Source organism: Hypanus sabinus, chromosome 32 (genome assembly GCF_030144855.1).
Source record: "Hypanus sabinus isolate sHypSab1 chromosome 32, sHypSab1.hap1, whole genome shotgun sequence".
NCBI classification, from domain to species: Eukaryota; Metazoa; Chordata; class Chondrichthyes; order Myliobatiformes; family Dasyatidae; genus Hypanus; species Hypanus sabinus.
The window spans coordinates 1,223,804-1,244,100 of record NC_082737.1 but is presented as its reverse complement, the minus strand read 5'-3'; the positions used below and the strand labels follow the sequence as shown (position 1 = coordinate 1,244,100).

Here is a 20,297-nt window from a genome sequence, read left to right as displayed (position 1 = left end):
TACTCTACGCGTTCTCGTTACCGTCTGAAATCTGGCCAGCAATATATGTCGTCAGGAAATTTGTACATGGTATTGATATTGCGAGGGTAGAGCAGTGGGCTAAAGCGAACATCTTTGAAGTGAGCCACTTTTGATTACCAGGGAGGAAGAGATGTTAATTCCAGTCCACACAGACTGTGGTCTTCCGGTGGGGAAGCTGAAGTTCCAGTTGCTCTGGGAGGCACGGAACCCCAAATTTTGAAGCTTTTGATTATACCTGTAGGAATGATTATGTGAAATAGCAGTCTAGCATAAGAATTAGTATTGTCCAGGCATTCCAAGGCCTCACAAAGAGACAATGAAATCGCACCAGTTGTAGACCTATTGTAGCAATGGGCAAATTGCAGTAGGTCCAGGTCCTTGTTAAAGCTGGGGTGTGTTCTAGCCACAGCCAATCTTGCAAAGCTCCTTGTGACCGTAGATATGGTACGAATGTTGCGCTTTGGAAGCTGGTGGGAACTACCAACTGTAGCAATGACAGATTGAAAATGTCTTTCAGCAACTTTGGTTGGCACAGATTGCAGATGCCTACCCAGTACACCATCGGGGACTGTTGAGCTTGCGAGGGTTTAACCTCTTGAAAGACTTTCTGACGTCACTCTCCGAGACAGATCACGGGCTCACTACGTGCTGCAGTGTTCCTCATAGCTGCCATTTTGTTCACCTTTACAGAGTGTGAACAACGGCCGTTGAGCACACCTGGGAATGAAGTATCCCTGCCATTCATGTTAGCTTTCTCTTTGCTGGATGTAATGATCTTCAAACCCTACCAGACCACGTCCATCCGACTCAGAATTGTTATTTTGCTCTTGAGATCGCCCACTGCTGGTCTTGTATAGTCCTGGATTTCAGGCGTGAAAGCGACAGATCTAGCCCCCGGCAGAGTACGAATCTCCTGGTTCATCCACGACTTTTGATTCGTTTATGTACGTTAGGCATACACTCATCTACACGTGTTTTAATGAAGCCAGTGACAAATGTGGCGTACTCACCTAGATTCGAAGATGAATCTGTGACTATCGCCTGGCCCATAGACTCAAACCAGTCCTGTAAGCGCTCCTGTGCTTCCCTTGTCCATTCCTTCTTGGTCCTCTGTACTGCTGTTGCGGCCTTCTGTCTCTGCCTGTAGTCGGGGAGTAGAAGTCCAGCCGGGAGATCAGACTTTCCAAAGTGCGGACGTGGGATGGCACAGTTAGCACTCTTGACGGCGGTATAACTTGCTTCAGTGTCTTGGCTCCTCTGGCTCCACAAGTGATGTGTTGGTGACAATTCTTGAAGACTTTTTTAAGCTGGACTGGGAAAATTCCCAAAATGGATGACGCTTGATCGTGAAATGTTCCAGGTCGAGTGAACATGACAGGGGTAAAACCGCCACGATTGTACAACACAGGGAGTTAATAATGAAACCTACTCAACCTCCTCTTCCTTCGAAAGACTCCACAGTCCTACCTTGATGGCGAATGTGAAGCCAGCGAGCTGTATCACGGCATCCTGGTTGGTGGGAGATGTTCAAGTCTCCAAGAAACAGAAAACACAATGTGACCGAATGTCCCTCTGTGACAGGAATGTTGCTCTGAGATCTTTGATATTATTTACCAGCGATTGTATGCTCGCTGGACGATCGTCGGTCGTGGAAGTCTGAAGTCTTGTCTCCTAAACCAAACTCATTTTAATCCAGCGCGGCATCCTCTCTTCTGCTGTCTTAATGGGGAACTGGACCTGCGACTGGAGACTGCTGTCCGAGATTCTTCCGAGTGATAGATTTTTAATCACCTTAAAACGATGTTAATTGCAGTATTACACATAACTGTGCTGTGGATTTGAGCTGTAGCTGTCTGAAACCGGAATATGTGATCACTTCCTTCCAAGCTGCTCGCACAAGTCGCCGACTTAATGGCGCCCCAGAATCTGTTGAATGTTCTGCACTTATCTAGTGTAAAGTTAATCTTTGGAAAATAGTTCCACAGTTTTGAATTAATTAAATTCGATTTACTGATGAAGGAGAGTATTAAATAAAATCATCCATGAACAGGTGTCTCAACGTGCCAGCGTATAAATCATATTGCCTTTTGTTGATTTGGTACCGTATTTCCAGCCAATTTAATAAATGAAAGAGTGGGTTTAAAGCTAAGCATGGCCACAGTAGGCTTGGAGAGTCACCCTGAGTAATTCCTCAGTTTATTTTGATAATGCTGTTTGATTTTAGCTGTTAACAGATGGGGTGCTTATAGCACGCCAGTCCTTCATCAGATGTAGGAATTTCACAGAATTTCAGAACCTGCGTATGTATTAAGAACTTCTATTAAGCACGAGTGTGGGATAGAATCAAATATTTTTGGGAATCAATGTAACGATATGAAAGATTTCTGCTTTTCTCGGGGCTTGATTTAGAATAACAGAATCTATTATCAGTTGTCTTTACATACTTTCATAACCTTACGGCATTCTTTCTGCTCTTCTGCAAGTATGTCGTGCTCACCCAATGCGTAATGATTAGTTGAGAGACACAGGATGTTGCAATTTTATATATCGTTTATAAGCAAGTACTAGGACGAGGTTTTGATGGGTCATCTGTGATTTCTCCTTTACGCAAGAGATATGTTTTACCTTGTTACTATATGTAGTATTATTAAGAGTTCATCTTATTTGTTACGGGCAGAAAGCCAGGGAGTGGGAAAAAAGTATGTACGTCCCATTTGAACAGAGACGAAGAGAAATTTATTTTGCTGCCCGGTGGTGAACCTGCGATTGATTGATTGATTGATTGATTTATCTATCTATTTATTTATCTATTTATCTATCTATCTATCCATCTATTTATTATTTATCTATCTATCTATCTATCTATCTATTTATTTATTTATTTGCCATGGTTGGCTGCGGAGTACAAGTCATTGGTTATATTTAAAGTGCAAGTCGATAGGTTCCTTATTAAAGCTGTCAACTTTACAGGCAGACGGCAGGGCAGTGAGGTTGACAGCAATTACAGAGCAAATTCGAATAGCCAAATGACCCAATTATTATCCTCGGTCTTCCGATGGCCCATAATTGGCTCACGATTGGAGAGGATGCAGAACAGGTTCATCAAAACTTTGCTCAATTTGAGGGCACAGGTTACAAAGAAATGTTTAAGAAACTTGGTTTGACACCGGAGGCTGAGGGGAGATCTGACACAGGTGTATAAGACTGAGAGAGGCATAGTGATCGTCGGGAGCCTGAAATGCCTAAGACCAGAGGGCATTTGGTTTCAGCGAGGCGGGGTACATTCAAAGAACTTATGGGTAGTTATTAATTTTTTGTTTGTTTATTTTCACAAAGAGGTAGGTGCCTGGATGGTCAGCGAGGCAACGATGACATGCCTGTTAAATATAGTCCTAGATATACACATGAAAGGATATGGTTCACAGTATAAAGGAGAGTAGAAAACGTTTTCTCCTTCCTTTACTGGGTATATAAAGAGTATAAGAAAGGAGAAAGTAGATATCCAACCAGTGGAAAATCATGTTGGAGATGTAGTAATGCGGGGAAGGGAAATGGCGGATGAACTCAGTAAGCATTTTCCATCGTCCTCACCGTGGAAGGTGCCAGCAGTATGCCGCTATGTCAAGAGTATCCCGGGGCGGAAGTGAGTGCAGAATTCTGAAGAAGGAGAGAGTGCTTTGGAGACTGAAAGATCTGGGGATTAAAAAAGTCACCTGGACTGTAAGATACAGTCTATCAGGAACCTGCCTGGGGTGTGTGGGGATTTCTAGCCCGTTTGGGCCAGTGTGAAAGTCTCGGCAGAACCAGCTGCTGGATTAATGGAAAAATACATTGTAGCATATTCACGCTGCAACAAGAGACTCTCTGAACTGTAACTTGAATCCAGGGATCGGCAAATGGTTTGTGGTTAAAACCAAAGAGCTGATTGTGGACTTCAGACAGACTTAGATGAGGGAACACAAACCGGTCCTCGGAGGGATCAGAAGCAGAGAGATTTAGCAATTTCAGGTTGCAGAGTGTCAGTATCTCTGAAGATGTTACTTGGTTCCGACATATTGATGTAGCTTTAAAAGAGGCAAGACAGCGGCTATGTTTATTTCGGAGTGTGAGGAGATTTAGATTGTCGCTTAAAACATTCAAAAACATCTACAGATGTACAGTGGAGAGGCTACATCGGCGTTTGGTATGGGGGACACTGCACAGGATCAAAAGAATCAATAGAAAATTGTAAAATTAGTCAGCTTTATCATGGATACCAGCTGCAGCACTATCAAGGATATATTGAAGGAGCAGAGCCTCCACTATGAAGGACCCTCATCACTGAGGACACGCCCTTTTCTCAATATTACCGTCAGGAAGGAGAACATAAACATGGTGGCTTATTCTCAGCGCTTCAGCGACTGTTTCTGCCCGTCTGACATCCGATTTCTAAATTGACACTGAACCCATGGACTCTATCTCACTCTTTTATCATCTCTGGTATCGTACTATTTTAATTGAACTATTTAATGTACACATATATTTACCGTAATTCAGTTACTAATTTTACTATATCACAAGTTCTGCCAAGCACAATCTAACATTTGAGATGTGGTTTGAACTGTGGAATACATCACTCACCTTTCAGTTGAGTGGGTAGGTCTTCGCTAATATTTATGTGTACTTGTGGATCCGGGCCTGTTTAAAAAATTTTAAAAAGATCTGATGAAAACCAAGCTATTACAATTAAATCTATTTATTTCAATGTGACTTTGCGTTCAGTGCGTGGCTTTAACATACCCAGCTCCTGTATTTCTTTCAGTATTTTGTCCAACATCGGTAACTCAGTCCTCATTTTCGCAAAGGATTCCCATATCGCCCTCCGGGTTCGCAAGCCTTTCCCCATCACCAAATTTACGAAGCGTGTGGAACTCTCTGCCCGGTTACCCTTCTCTGCCAGTTCAGTGACTTCCTATGGAAGGGAAACAATAAATTTTATAAACAATAAGCAATAATAGCAGACAGAAAGACATGGAGGACAATATGCGTCCTTGTCGCTGTAGCTTCAGAACAGGTGCAGTCACTTGACTGTCAGCTCATCCCCTGTTAATTCTCTGAATTCTGTCATTAACAGAGAAACAATAACTGAGGGAAATTCAAAATCAATGCTGGGCGAGAAAAAGGCTTCACTGACACTCTGCAATAGATGCAACGAGATTAATTTCCTCGATCTGTCAATGTACAACATTAAATCAGCAAGATGTGGCAACAAGAACGGGGAGAGCGAGAGAGAAAAAATGGATGGGAAGCATCACTGATTCGTGGCTGAAAGAAAATCATAGTTCTGTGCTCACATCCAAGGATACATTTTGTATCGAAAGGATAGGCTGGTAGGCTTGGATCGTCTCTAATGTTAAAAAAAATCTTTAGAACGAAGTGACATCGTACTGGATAATCACGTCTTTAGAGTTAAGAAACTTGAATACCCATTTAACATTAAACAGTAGCCCGATGTGGAGATAGTTAAAAAAACTTGGAAAAAGGGCAGTATTAAAAGAGCTATGGGGGTAGCTGTGGTGATTTCAATATGCTGTTAGCTTTGGAAAATCAAGTTGGTGCTACATCCCAAGCCAGGGGATTTGTATAATACCGACAAGATACTTTTTAGAGAAGCTACTGGTTGAGGCCACGATAGTGAAGGCGAATTTGGATTTAGTGTTGTGTTTTGAAACACAAGAAGTGCTGGTCAATGATAAATTGAAAGACGACACCTTTGACTAGATGAGGCTGCATACCCAATAAGAGCCCATGATATGATAGGGAAGATAGTAGCACAGAGAAAGGATCCATATTCTTACTCTAGTTCAACTTCAGGCTGACTATCAGGAAGCAAAGAATGGGAAAATAGTTGGCCTTTCGATTTTGATGCCGGTGGATAGTGCTGTTCTGCAGGGGTTTGGGGACCGTTTCTTTTCTTGTTATATGGCAATGATTTCGATGACGGAATTGATGGGTTGATGGCCAAGTTTGGTGTCAATACGAAGGTATGTGGTGGGACCGGAAGCGTTGAGAAAGCAGGGAGTTCACTGTAGGAAGTAGACGGTATGGAAAAATGGACAAAACAGTGGCAGTTTGAATATCGTATCGGGAATTATATGGGCATGCACGTTTGTACAAGTAATGAAGGCATAAACTATTTTCAAAACTTTGATAAACTTATGTGGAATCTTCTGTGGAAAAGATGTTCATTACAGCGGAGAGTCTCAAACCAAAGGGCACAGCCTCAGTACAGAAGGACCTCCATTTGGAAAAGATGAGGAGGAATTTCTTTAACGGGAGGGTAATGAATCTGTAACTTTCATCAGCACAGACAAGTCATTGTGTATATTTATAATGGAGGTTGGTAGGTTCTGGATTAGTCAGGTCGTCTATATTTACGGGGAGAAACCAGGAGAATGTAATTGAGACGCATATTAAATCATCCATGATGGAATGACGAACAGAAGTAATGGACATCTGCTCTTCTGCCTCTGGGACTATGATTAATAGGTAAAGACAACAGCATGTTAGTTAATGTTGGTGCAGCTGGCTCAGGATTCACATGATTACTGCCTGGAGTACAGGATCTGGGATGTTGTTTTATTTGAGGCAAATTTACAATATTGTGTGCAGTTCTCGTCACCTGCATACAGGACAGATGGAAATAAGTTTGAACGACTACAGAGAAAATTTAACTTGGATGTTGCAGGGACTGGATGACCTCAGTTCTAATGGTATATGGAATAGGTTAGAACTTTATTCCTGGAACGTAGAGGGTTGAGGGGAGATGTGATTGAGGTATACAAATTTATCATGAGGGGTATAAAAAGGGTACATGAAAGGAGGCTTTTTTCCACTAAGGTCGGGTGGTACAACGAGTGTTCAACAGTGAAGGACGAAAGAGGAAAGATGAAAATTTCATAGGGAACTTCTTTACTGTGAGTTAACAGCAGAAGAGTTGGGGGCAAGCTCGATTTGAACGGTTAACAGAAGTTTGGATCGCACGTGGATGGTACGCGTAAGGAGAGCAATGGTCCGGGTGCATTCGAAGGGAGTGGCCCGTTTAAATGGTCTGGCACGGACTAGATTTGCGGAGAGGCCTGTTGCTGTGATTTAATTTTCAATTACTCTATGAATGGGCAGTTATGCATTGTTTGGGAACTCGGATGGAAATGGAAGCAGGTTTGGTTAGTAGGATTACAATCCCTCCGAGACTGCAGTGAGGCGAGTTGGCCCAACTTACAATATGACATCCTGATATTTATCCTATATTAATAAACGAATGAATTTGTCAGACGGTCTTGTTAAGATGGGAAATTCATTTTAAACTGAATGCCTGTTCAACAGTCCTAATATACCAGCCACTGCTCTTAAAACTCACCGGTAAAAACAGCAGGTGTGAGAGGAAATGATGACACTGAACCTGAAGTTCACAGTGCTCCCCAACTTAACAGGCTTTTACAGTTGAAATCAAATCTACTGGAGACAAGTTACAGATCAAATCTTCATTGCCATGTAGAACGATGCGTTGGAGATTAACTTTGATCACTATTCACTCTGATACCAGCAGTTCTGTGAGAAAACACTAAATGCCTCACCGCATGTTCTTGTGCATTGAAATATCCCTCCTTTGTCAACATCCAGCTGAGTGGTTCAATCCCATCTTCAATCGCTTGTTTCAGTCTGTCCCTGTAGGACTGTTGGTATTCATCAAGTCGATATTCATCCCGCTGTGTCAGGGTGTCAGAGATCGTAGACACTGGATCTGCGAATGTGAAAAGGAGAAAGTGGACAACGTCTCAAACATCCATTGTCTCCATCGCTCTCAAAGCACTCAGAAAAATCATCATGTCTCCAATCCCAGTGTTCACCTATCTTCAGCTGCAAACACGGATTTCATTCAAATCTCCAACAAAGGCCTTCAACCCAGCAATGCCCTAGGCATTACTTTACCATGAGGACCATTACAACAGAGACCAGTCCGCAACCCACCCACTCACACAGTTTCATTTGGTATGGATAATAAATGCTGGTGATTTCAGTGATTTCTGCTCCCCGGAGATACAATCGCCATCACGCGGGCTGTATTTCCTTCAATTCACATCCTGGAAATACTCTCCTCATCCGGACAGCTGCATTTTCTTTATTTCACATCCCGGAAATACTCTCTCATTTGGACAGCCGCATTTCATAGAAACATGGATAACCTACAACACAATCCAAGCCCTTTGGCCAACAATGCTGTGCCGAATATGTCCTTATCTGCGAAATTATCTATGGTTACCCATATCCCTCTATTTTTCTAAGTTTCATGTACCTATCCAGGGGTCGCTTAAAACAACCTGTTGTATCCGCTTCCACCACCATCGCCGGCAGGCTATTCCACGCAATCACCACTCTCTGCTTAAAAAAAACTTACCCCTGTCATCCCGTCTGTACCTTCCTCCAAGCACCTTAAAACTCTCTCGTTAGCCATTTCAGCCGTGGAAAATAGCTTCTGACTATCCACGCCATCAATGCCTCTCATCACCTTATACACCTCTATCTGGTCACCTCTCATCCTCCGTCGCTTCAAAGGGAAACGGCCGTTCACTCAAACTCCACTGCATCTTCTCTATAGTTTCCAGAGCCTTCCTGTAGTGAGATGACCAGAACTCCAAGTGGGGTCTGACCAGGTTCCTGTGACGTTATCTCTCGGCTCTTGAACTCGGTCACACCATTGATGAAGGCCAATACACCAGATGCCTTCCTAACCACAGAGTTAACCTGCGCTGCAGCTTTTGAGTGTCCTAAGGACTCGGACTCTAAGATCCCTCTGATCCTCCAAGAGTCTTATCATTAATACCATGTTCTGCCATCATATTTAACCTACCAAAATGTATTACCTCACTTTTATCCGAGCTGAACTCCATCTGCCACTTCTCAGCCCAGTTTTGCATCCTATCAATGTCCCGCTATAGCCTCTGACAGCCCTTCACACTATCCACAACACGCCCAAACTTTGAGTCATCAAAAAATTTACTAACCTATCCCTCCACTTTCTCATCCAGGTCATTTATATAACTCACGATCTGAAGGGGTCCCGGAACTGGTCACTGAAGGACACCACTGGTCACCAACTACCATGCAGAATATGACGCGTCTACAACGACCACTTTGCCTTCTGTGGGCAAGCCAATTCAGGATCCTCAAAGCAAGTTCCACTGGATTCCATGCCTCCTTCCGTTCTCAATAAGCCTTGAATGGGGTACCTTATCAAATGCCTTTCTGAAATCCAAATACGACATCTTCTGCTCTGCCTTCATCAATGTGTTTAGTCACATCATCAAAAAAAATGAGTGTCGTAAGACACGACCTGCCTTTGACAAAACCATGCTGGCCATTCCTAATCATATTTTGCATCTCCAAGTGTTCATAAATCTTGCCTCCTGGATACTCTCCATCATCTTACCAACCAGTGAAGTAAGATTCACAGGTCTATAATTTCCAGGGCTATCTCTACTCACTTTCTTGAGGAAACCCTCCAGTCCTCTGGCACCCCTGATGATGCAAAGATCATTGTCAGAGATAACTCCCGCGCCTCCCTCTGTAGCCTGGGGTATATCCCGTCTGAACTCAGTGAATTATCGAGCTTGGTGCGTTCCAAAAGCTCCAACACATCCTCTTTCTTAAAGCCTATATACTCAAGCATTTCAGCCCGCTGTAAGCCATCCCTTTTTCATAGTGAATACTGAAGCAAAGTACTTATTAAGTACCTCTGCTATCTCCTCCGGTTCCATACACAGTTGATTGGTTGTATTCTGTCACGCTTATCTTCCTGCTCTTCATATACTTGAAGAATGTCTTGGGGTTTTCTTAATCCTGCTTGCCAAGGCCTTCTCGTGGTCCTTTCTGGCTCTCCTAATTTCATACATAAGCTCCTTCCTGTTATTTTCCAGATCTGTATCATTACCTACTTTTGAACCTTTCGTAAGCTATTCTTTTCTTCTTGACTCGATTTTCAACAGCCTTTGTAAAGCATGTTCCGGCAGCCTACCATCCTTTTCCTGTTTCAATGGAATGTACCTATGCAGAGTGCAACGCAAATATCCCCTGAACATTTGCCATATTTCTTCCGTACATTTCCCTGAGGACATCAGTTCCCAATTTATACTTACAAGTTCCTGCATGATAGCTTCATATTTCCCCTTACTCCAATTAAACGTTTTGGACTTCTCTGTTCCTATCTCTCTACAATGCTATGGAAGTAATGGGTTCCTCTCATTCACATCCTGGAAATCTTCGGGTCACGTAGGACATTTGTGGTAGTGGGGCAATGGCTGCCTTCGACACAACATGTACCACAGACACACAACTCTCTCTCCTCTCTGGCCATCCCTCGAAGAAGGCCGCACCCGTACCCTCTTCCTTGCCACAATATGTGAACGCTTCACCCTCATTTCTGTCTCACCTGCTCCTTGTTGGACCCTTGACATTCCCGTGTTTAATGTGTTTCCGAGCTGACGCGCGGTCGCCTCACCTGTGCCGGTTCCAGCGTGCGGGGCTGTGTCACTGACGTCACTGTCTGTAGACTGACTTTGCTCCCCCTCCACTGTGGCTGAACCGTTTTCCATTGGGACATTGCTTTCAATCCGACCCTGCTTTGTTGTCTGGTTTCCCTCGTCCCGATCATCTTCCCTCGATGATTGGACTGGAAAATATCTCTTGAGATCTCTCCGTACCCGATTTAATTTCCCACCTAAAATTAAAGATGAATAGTAGGTTATATTGGAGTGATTGAGGGCTGACAAAACAAAGATTCAGACTGGATGGCTGCAAATAATTGACCTAATTCTTCTGCTGACATGTTTTGAGTGGGACTGTGCAGGTGAATGTGAACCGTACTACCTGCCACGTGACCATCCCATTAATCCCGTGACTGGGCACGACGACTCGCAGAAAAAGAACAGGAGAGACACAGTAATAAGATCCCTGGCTGCGCAGTAGTTGAACACATTGAGGGTCAAGGGATTTTAATAGCACAACTGCAAGTGATACCGGGAAATAACACTGGGATTATCTTCCACAAGCAAAAATCCCTATGGGTCACACACCTCCCGGTCATGCACTGTGTCCACTGTGTCACACATTGACCATACCCTGAGGCGCATGTTGTCCAGTTCTGCAGTGGCCAGACTGATGCAAAATCTCTCTCAGAAATCTACTTCACCCTCCTCACAGAGAAAAGCGCATCCTATCAAATAATCTTTTAATCTTCTGGTGCCTTCACTCACACAGCACTGTAACATGCATTTGTAAACTTTGCCGAGATCTACTCTCAGTCTTTTTCTGTTTAAAAGGCCACCTTTCATTATCAGTGAGGCCTGAGAACATAGTGAAAGTTCAATGTAAATCTATTATTGTATATTCAGTACAGTACCAGTAATTCACATTAGAACAAAGATACAGAATAGAATCAATGAAGGGTTACAAACAATGCTGACAGCCAACCAATGTGCAGACAGCAAGCTTTGCAGATACAGCAAACAAACAAGTACTTAATTTAATAGCAGATGCATAAAAGCAGAAATAAATAAACGTTATGAGAACAGGAGTCATTAAGTACTTCATAGATTGCGTTCAGTGATCTGCTAGGTCCTGTGCAGAGTGAAGTTATCCACTGTTTCATTAGCATGATGGATAAAGGATAATCACTGTTTCTGATCCTGACAGAGTGAGACCAAAGGCTCCAGTACCTCCTGCCCAATGGAGCAGCGAGGAGACAGCGTGGTCTGGATGGTGGGGTGCTTGTTGATAACTGCTGCTTTCCTGCGACAGCCTTCCTCGGTGGGCTCTGATGGACTGAGCTTCGTGAAGGCTTTTCCATTCATGGTCAGCAGTGTTTCCATAACAGACCCTGATGCCTTCAGTCAGGATGCTCTCCACTGTGCCTCTTTAGAAGTTTGTCTAAACTTCTCAAGTCACCACGGGCCCATATTCTGCCTTCGTTTGTTCAGAAGCTCACCTCAATAACCTAGACCATAATCAAGATGAAATACACCACCTAAACCCTCCTTCTCCACTGACGGAAAGGTCAAATGGAGAAATGAGCTTTTTCCTGCTCCTCCCCAAGATAAGGGCACGCAGATGTAGCTCAGCAAAGGCAAGGCAGCCGTCTAACTCTGCTGCAGGGAGAGGTCCCAGCCTATTCTATCTCTCCTTATAACCCCCCTCCCATTCCTGTTAATTATCTCACAAATGATTCTGTACATCTTAATGTCATCAGACCTGTGCTCTATCTCGGTATAGAAAGAATTTCAGCAGAATATGCATCCGAACCTTTGGTTTTACCCACTCTGCAACACCTTTCAGGGCGCTACTATTTACTGTGCAAGTCCTGTGCTGCTTTAAGTTTACAAAGTAAACCAATTATTAGATGCATTTTCCACGTTCCTCTCGGTCTCCTTCATTGTCCATTATATCACCAATTTTGATGACATCTACAAATTTACAAACGACAGTGACAACTTTATCTTCGAAATCACTAATACAGATTGTAACAGTGGACTCAGCATCCACGCCACTGGTGACAAACCTCCAATCTGATTAGCACTCTATTAATAACCCTCTGATTCCTTCCAACGAGCCAATTTCATATCCTGTTGGCCAGCTGGTCCGCAAGCTGATGAACCTCAGGGCAGTATATGGTGACATATTTGTACATTGATAATACAGTGAACTTTCAACTTTTAAACTTTCAATAAATCCATTATCACTAAATGTGACGTCACAGCAAGACAAATATATTGAGACGATATTTCACATGTTCAAAACAATTAATGTTCCCGTTTGCTGAAAATTCTCTGTGCCCCGTTAGCGCCCGAATAAATTTCTTCATCTGAGTTATTGTTCACCAACAGGACAGAAGTTAACATCCCAGTGATCATACCTGTTTCCATTCTGAATCCTCCTGTTGATAATTCGGTCGCGGTGCAGGAAAGCTCCACCTGCTGGTAATATCCTGAATTACATACAACAAACAGACATTGAGTCAGGGAGAGTACGATTATTTTGCAGCATTACAGTATCCCTTCTCCGGTATCAGAAGAGCAGTTGACTGAGGGAGTAAACATTCCTCGTGAACATCAACTTCCACACCTTGTCTGTATGTCTGTCCAGCGATATCTAGTGCATCATACTGACAGAGACATAGAGCAACAGAGCATGTATACAGAGTCTTCAACCCAACAAGACCATGTCATCCACAGTGATCACCGAAATAGTCCGAATTTCCTGTGATGGGGCCATATCACTGCATGACCCATTTACCCGTCCGAATTACTCCTTAAATGATTATATTCTAACTGCCTCATCCACTTCCTCCGCCACTCACTCCACATGCAGTGCCCATAAAAAGTATTCACCACCTCCCGGGAGTTTCCATGTTTTATTGTTTTACAATATTGAATGAGAGCTGAATTAATATGGCCTCTTTTCATGGATCAACAGGATATTGACACTTTAATGTAAAAGTGAAAACGGATCTCTACAATTAAACTAAATTACAAATAGAAAACTCAAAATTATTTATTGCATTATTAATCACCCCCTTTAATATGACACACTAAATCATCACTGGTGCAGCCAATAGGTTTTAGAAGTCACATAATTAGTTAAATAGAGATCTATTTTTGGAGTTCTGTGTGCAGTCAAAGTGTTTCAATTGTTTATAGTAAAAATACTCCTGTTCCTGGTAATAAATTTCTTCATCTGAGTTATTGTGCACCAGCAGGACAGAAGTTAACATCCCAGTGATCATACCTGTAGCCATTCTGAATCTTCTTGTTGATACTTTGGTCCCGGAGCAGGAAAGCTCCACCTGCTGGTGGCGCTCTGAATTTACACAACAAACAGAGATTGAGTCAGAGAAGTTACCATTACTTTGTAAACATTAGAGTATCCCCACACCTGTATCAGGACAGCAGATGGCCGAGGGAGAAAACATTCCTCGTAAACATCAACTTCCACACCATGTCTCTCCAGTGATATCTAGTGCATCATACTGACAGAGACATAGAGCAACAGAGCATGTATACAGAGTCTTCAACCCAACAAGAGCATGTCATCCACAGTGATCACTGAAATGGTCAGAATGTCCTGTGATGGACCCATATCTCTGCAGGCCCCTTCACTCCATCTACCCGTCCAAATTGCTCCTTAAATGATAATATTTTACCTGCCTCATCCACTTCATCCGCCACTCACTCCACATGCGGTGCCCATAAAAAGTATTCACCACCTCCCGGGAGTTTCCATGTTTTATTGTTTTACAATATTGAATAACAGTTGATTTAATTTGGCCTTTTTTACACTGATCAACAGGATATTGATACTTTCGTGTAAACGTGAAAATGGATGTCTACAATTAAACTAAAATATAAATAGAAAACACAACAATATTTATTGCATAATTATTCATCCCCTTTAATATGACACACCAAATCATCACTGGTGCAGCCAGAAGACACATAATAAGTAAAGTAGAGATCTATTTTTGGAGTTCTGTGTGCAGTCAAAGTCAATTGATGATAGTAAAAGTACACCTGTTTCAGGTAGGTACAATTGCAGGTGAGTCAGTATCCTGGCAAAAACTACATCATGAAAAGAACACTCTAAGCTACTCCATGAAAAGGTTATTGAATAGCGGAAGTTATGGGATGGATACAAGACAATATCCAAGTCACTGTATATCCTTGGAATACAGTTAAGTCAATCATCAAGAAATTTTAAAAAATGTCACAGCTGTATATATGCCTAGAGCAGGCCATCCTCAAAAACTGAGTGGCCGCGCAAGGAAGGGACCAGTGAAAGAGGCCACCAAGAGAGCGGTGACACCTCTGGAGGAGTTACCAGCTTCACTGTCTGAGATGAGAGAGTTGTCCAGTTGCATCACCAGTCGCAGCTTTATGGGAAAACGGTAAACAGAAAGTCATTTTTGAATTAAAAAAAACACATGAAATCTCGGCTCGTGTTTGCCAGACAGCATGTGGGAGGCTCTGAAGTCAGCCGGAAGGAAGTTCTATGGTCTTATTAAACCAAAATTGAGATTTTTGTCCATCAGACTAAACGCTGTTTAGCATAAGCCAAACACCGCACGTTATCAATAACACAGCACCCATTCCGAGGAGAATGGTGGTGGCTGCGTCATGCTGTGGGATTGGCTCACTGCAGCAGGCCCTGAAAGGCTAGTGCAGGTAGATGGTAAAATGAAAGCAACAAAACACGGGGAAATCCTGGAGGAAATCTTGGTGCTGTCTGCAAGCGAATTGCGACTTGGCAGAAGGTTTGTTTTCCAGCAAGACAATGACGCCAAGCATAATGACAAAGATACACAGAAATAGCAGAACAGAAATGTTAATATCCTGGAGTGGTCAAGTCAGGGCCCAGACTTCAATGGGCTTGTAAAGGGCAGTACACTCGCGATCCCCATTCAAAATGACAGAGCTTGAGCAGTTTTGTAAAGAAGAATGGGGAAAAATTGCGGTCTCCAGATGTGCAAAGCTGATAGAGGCCTACCCACACAGACTCAAGGCTGTAATTGCTGCCAAAAGTGCATCTACTAAGTACTGACTTGGAGGGTGTGAGTTCTTATGCAATCAATTTTTTAAAAAATTTTATTTGTGTAATTAATTTAGATCATTTTGTAGAGACCTGTTTTCACTTTGTCAAGATGGAGTCTTTTTCTGTTGATCAGTGTAAAAAAAAAGGTTGTAAAACAGTAAAACATGAAAACTTCCAAGGGGTGTGGTGTATACTTTTTGTAGGCACTGGAATGACCAATCTCGGAAGGAAAACTTTGTTGCCCATGTCCCTTTTGTAATTTTCTTTCACATCAAAACCTATTTCCCCAGTTCTGCTCCCCCTGACCTCGGGACAGACTGTGAACACTAATCTATCCCTGCTTCTCATAATTTTAATCATTTCTGTAAAGTCGCTGCTCATTCTCTTATGTTCGAAGGAGTGAAGACTCAGAGTACCCGTCCTCTAATTGTGACTCAGGACTTCAGTCTTGGCAACATCATCGTAAATCTTCTCTACTCTCCAGTTTAGCCACAGCTTTTCTATAACAGAGAGACAGAATCCACGCACAGAGAGATGTAGTTCTCCACGCGCAACCTCACGAAAGGCGACTGCACATGACGTCAAAACCTCCGTACTTAATATCCCGACCGGTAAAGGCCTGTAAGCTGAACACCCTGTAGTCCTAGTGGCCTCTGGTCCACTACACTACCTAGTGCCCTATCACAGCCCTACGTTGGATTGATATCCAAAATTACTGATCTGTATTTGTATGGCAATCTTTTCACCATTCGTCCGTCTATTTCCTCAACTGATTATGATCCCTTTAACCTACAACCTATAACCTATAACCTCCTAATTTTGTGTCATCCGCAAGCTTGCTAGTCAGGCCTTTTGATCCACACCCAAATCATTGCTGTAAAATAATAAATATCAAAAGCCCGAGCTCGTAACCCCGTGGCACTCTACGAATTTCCAGCGTCTATTCTGCAGGGGAACCTTCAACTACCACATTTTTGCTTTCTACCTCCAAACTGATTTTGAATCAATTTACCCAGCTCTCGGTGGACTGCCTGATACCTAATCTCCCACGCTAACCTGCCAAAGGCCTTTCTGAAATCCAGTGTACGACACGCACTGCCCTAGTATTATTTACGACTTTAGTTAACTCTTCAAAATCCTTAAGGAAGCACAACAATGCCAAACAGAATGCTATCTGTCCTTAATTTGGGCTGCGGGGACAATTTTATCCGAACAGCTCAACTCAGTCAATATGCCAATTCTGACAGTGAGAAAACACACCCTGGTGAAGATCAGTTCACAGTCCCATAAAATTCAGTATCAACTCTCTGTCTGAACACTGACACAGGCCGTTCTGAATCACATTCAGCCTCTCTCAAAATAAGAATGTTCTAAAAATAGATTAACTTTAAACAATATTACATTGCGTGTAGGACCGATGACAATAGAAATGGCAGGTGTATATCAAATTGAAACCATGTATTCCATCTTGCATCTAAATCAAAGAAGTTAAATTATGAAATAAACTTCAAAAGTGTGTAATTCCAACAAATGGTTAACATTTGATGATATTGGTAGTTTCAATGTAGAGAAAAGTTTTAACCAGAGAACAATGAACATTACAGAACAATGCCACCCCGTTGGCATTTTGAGATGATTATGACGTAACACAGCCAAACAAAGAATCATCAAAACCTGACTAAAAGCTGCTCAAGATGATGCAAGATCTTGAAATGAGTAAACACTGTGAAGGAATGGGAGTGGCTTTAAAATGCTGAGCTGCTGACAGCACATCACCAGACAGGAGTGATTGCAAGTCGGTCTAACAGAGGCATAAATGTGTACAATGACTCCCACTCGAGCATTTTCATATCTTCCTTTGCACAGGTATGTAATGTCTATAGGATCAGTGTTTGAGTAAACGAGACTCACCAAACTTTCTACTGACTGAAAGATTAGAAACTTTGAACCAGAAGGGCTCACCAGTTGAAGACCTCAGTCCTCAGGCTGGTTCACCTGTTGCTATTCCCTTCTCGTCAGTCTTGGTTTGCTTCCACTTGTAGGATTTTCTTCCAATCAATCTCTCACCGCAGTTCTGCCTTTAACCAGAGAAATACGTTAACAATACAAAGAACAAAAAAAATCTACTCAATCTTCCTAAAAAGAAAACTCGCTGAAACTTAAATATAATGATCTCAGTGAACAAATCTGGAATTGTCCCTCACACTTCACAAAACCTGACATGGCATAAAAAGGTGTTATCGATCAGTCATGGTAAAGCACAAGATATAGCAACAGAATTAGGTCATTTGGTCCACAGATTCTGGTGACAGATTGATTGGACCAGATTCTGGTCCACCATTCAATCAAGGCTGCTGTTTTCCCCAAAGCCATATTCCTGACTCTCCCTGTAACCCTGAATCTACTTAGCATTTTAGAATATATTTGCCTGAATATACCCAATGACAGCACTCACCGCCCTCTTTGGCAGCAAATGTCACAGATCAACCATTTGGCTGAAGAAATTTTTCTCATCGCAAAGAAGTCAAGGGACAAAATTTGTAATCTGAAATATCAGTCCAGTAATCTATTCAAATAAACATGGAGGTGGGGGCGTTCTTACATGAGTATTTTACATCTGTATTTTCTCAGAACATGGACACAGACTCTAAAGAAGTGAGGTAAAGCAGCGGCGATGTCATGGAAACACTGCAGATTACAATGAGGTGTTTGCTGTCTTAATACTAATTAAGGTGGATAAATCCCCAGGGCCTGCCAATGTGTTCCATCGCACTGGAACCTGATGATCCTTTGACTGAGCGGGAAAACTGGGCCGTGGGTCGCCAGTGGCTTGGATACATTTCAGCTTGTCTCCAGCAGGTAAATTGAGCACTTTTGTTCCTTATCCTGTTGTTGAAAGGCGTTCCGAAGCAGCGCAATTGGTCGCTACATTTCCCGGATGTTTTAAATATAAAACTGAAAATGAAGCACTGGAGATCTGTACAGGCGATTCGTATTTTTTTGATATACAACGATTGACTGCTTGCAATCTGTTTGTGACGTACTGAACAGATTTGCATAAATGCTAAGCGTATATTATCACTTCATTCCAACACAGACAGCCTGCATTCCGGACAGTAAATGCACAAAGCATCCCTGCCTCCACACCCCCTCGTGAGGTCACCCCAAGGGGCCGTGATCAGCGCGCATAAAAATATTCAACACTCATTGAAGCTCTGGTGGGCTGTTACTCTGGCGACGGAGAAGTGACTCACCAGAACTTCCTGCAAAAGAAAACTGCGTTTCATTGTGACTAAAATGAAGAGTGAATGCTCAGCCATTTTGCAATGGGCAATATACAATAAACAATAGACAGTAGGTGCAGGAGTAGGCCATTCGGCCCTTCTAGCCAGCACCGCCATTCACTGTGATCATGGCTGATCATCCACGATCAGTACCCCGTTCCTGCCCTCTCCCCATATCCCTTGACCCCGCTATCTATAAGAGCGCTATCTAACTCTCTCTTGAATGCACCCAGAGACTTGGCCTCCACTGCCTTCTGGGGGAATAGCATTCCACATACCCACCATTCTCTGGGTGAAAACGTTTTTCCACATCTCTGTTCTAAATAGCCTACCCCTTATTCTTAAACTGTGGCCTCCAGTTGTGGACTCACCTATCAGCGTGAACATGCTTCCTGCCTCCAGCATGTCCAATTCCTTAATAATCTTATATGTTTCAATCAGATCCCCTCTCATCCTTCTAAATTCCAGTGTATACAAGCCCAGTCTCTCCAACCTTTCAACATATGACAGTCCCGCCATTCCGGGAATTAACCTCGTGAACCTATGCCGCACTCCCTCAATAGCAAGAATGTCCTTCCTCAAATTTGGAGACCAAAACTGCACACAATACTCCAGGTGGGGTCTCACCAGGGCCCTGTACAGCTGCGGAAGGACCTCTTTACTCCTATAGTCAATTCCTCTTGTTATAAAGGCCAGCATGCCATTAGCTTTCTTCACTGCCTGCTGTACCTGCATGCTTGCTTTCATTGACTGATGTACAAGAACACCTGGATCTCGGTGAACTTCTCCTTTTCCTAACTTGACTCTATTTAGATAGTAATCTGCCTTACTGCTCTTGCCACCAAAGTGGATAACCTCACATTTATTGACATTAAACTGAATCTGCCATACATTTGCCCACTCACCCAACCTGTCCAAGTCACCCTGCATTCTCATAACATCTTCCTGACATTTCACACTCCCACCCAGCTTTGTGTTATCAGCATCCACACCTCAACACTTACTCATGAGGTCACCCCAAGGGGCCGTGATCAGAGTGCATAAAAATATTCAACACTCATTGAAGCTCTGGTGGGCTGTTACTCTGGCGACGGAAGAAGTGACTCACCAGAACTTATGAAAAAGGAAACTACGTGTTGTGCGTTTCATTGTGACTAAGATGAAGAGTGAACGCTCACCCATTTTGTAATGGTCATTTTATTTGGTAAAGCAAGTCAGCCAATCATGAGGCAGCAGCTCGGTCACTGTAATAAAATCATGCTGAAATGAACAAGGGCTCGGATATTTTCAGATCAAACATCATAAAGGGGAAGGAATGTGCTCAAAGTGTCTTTCAACATGAAATGATTGCTGGTGCCAGACAGTCTAGTTTGA

General features: G+C 42.8%; 1 protein-coding gene across 2 annotated transcripts in view; it reads right to left on the bottom strand.

The window, feature by feature from the left end:
- Nucleotides 1-20,297, bottom strand: part of LOC132384385 (NACHT, LRR and PYD domains-containing protein 3-like) — a 42,156-nt gene that overhangs the window by 6,900 nt on the left and 14,959 nt on the right. For both annotated transcript variants that reach the window (XM_059955489.1, XM_059955490.1), the window contains exons 2-8: nt 17,551-17,717; nt 13,840-13,911; nt 12,968-13,039; nt 10,559-10,777; nt 7,638-7,804; nt 4,801-4,972; nt 4,642-4,698 (exon numbers count right to left, since the gene is read on the bottom strand). In XM_059955489.1, the coding sequence (XP_059811472.1) occupies nt 4,642-4,698; nt 4,801-4,972; nt 7,638-7,804; nt 10,559-10,777; nt 12,968-13,039; nt 13,840-13,849 (697 nt within the window). In that variant the 5' untranslated portion in view covers nt 13,850-13,911; nt 17,551-17,717. The remainder of the gene's footprint in view (nt 1-4,641; nt 4,699-4,800; nt 4,973-7,637; nt 7,805-10,558; nt 10,778-12,967; nt 13,040-13,839; nt 13,912-17,550; nt 17,718-20,297) is intronic.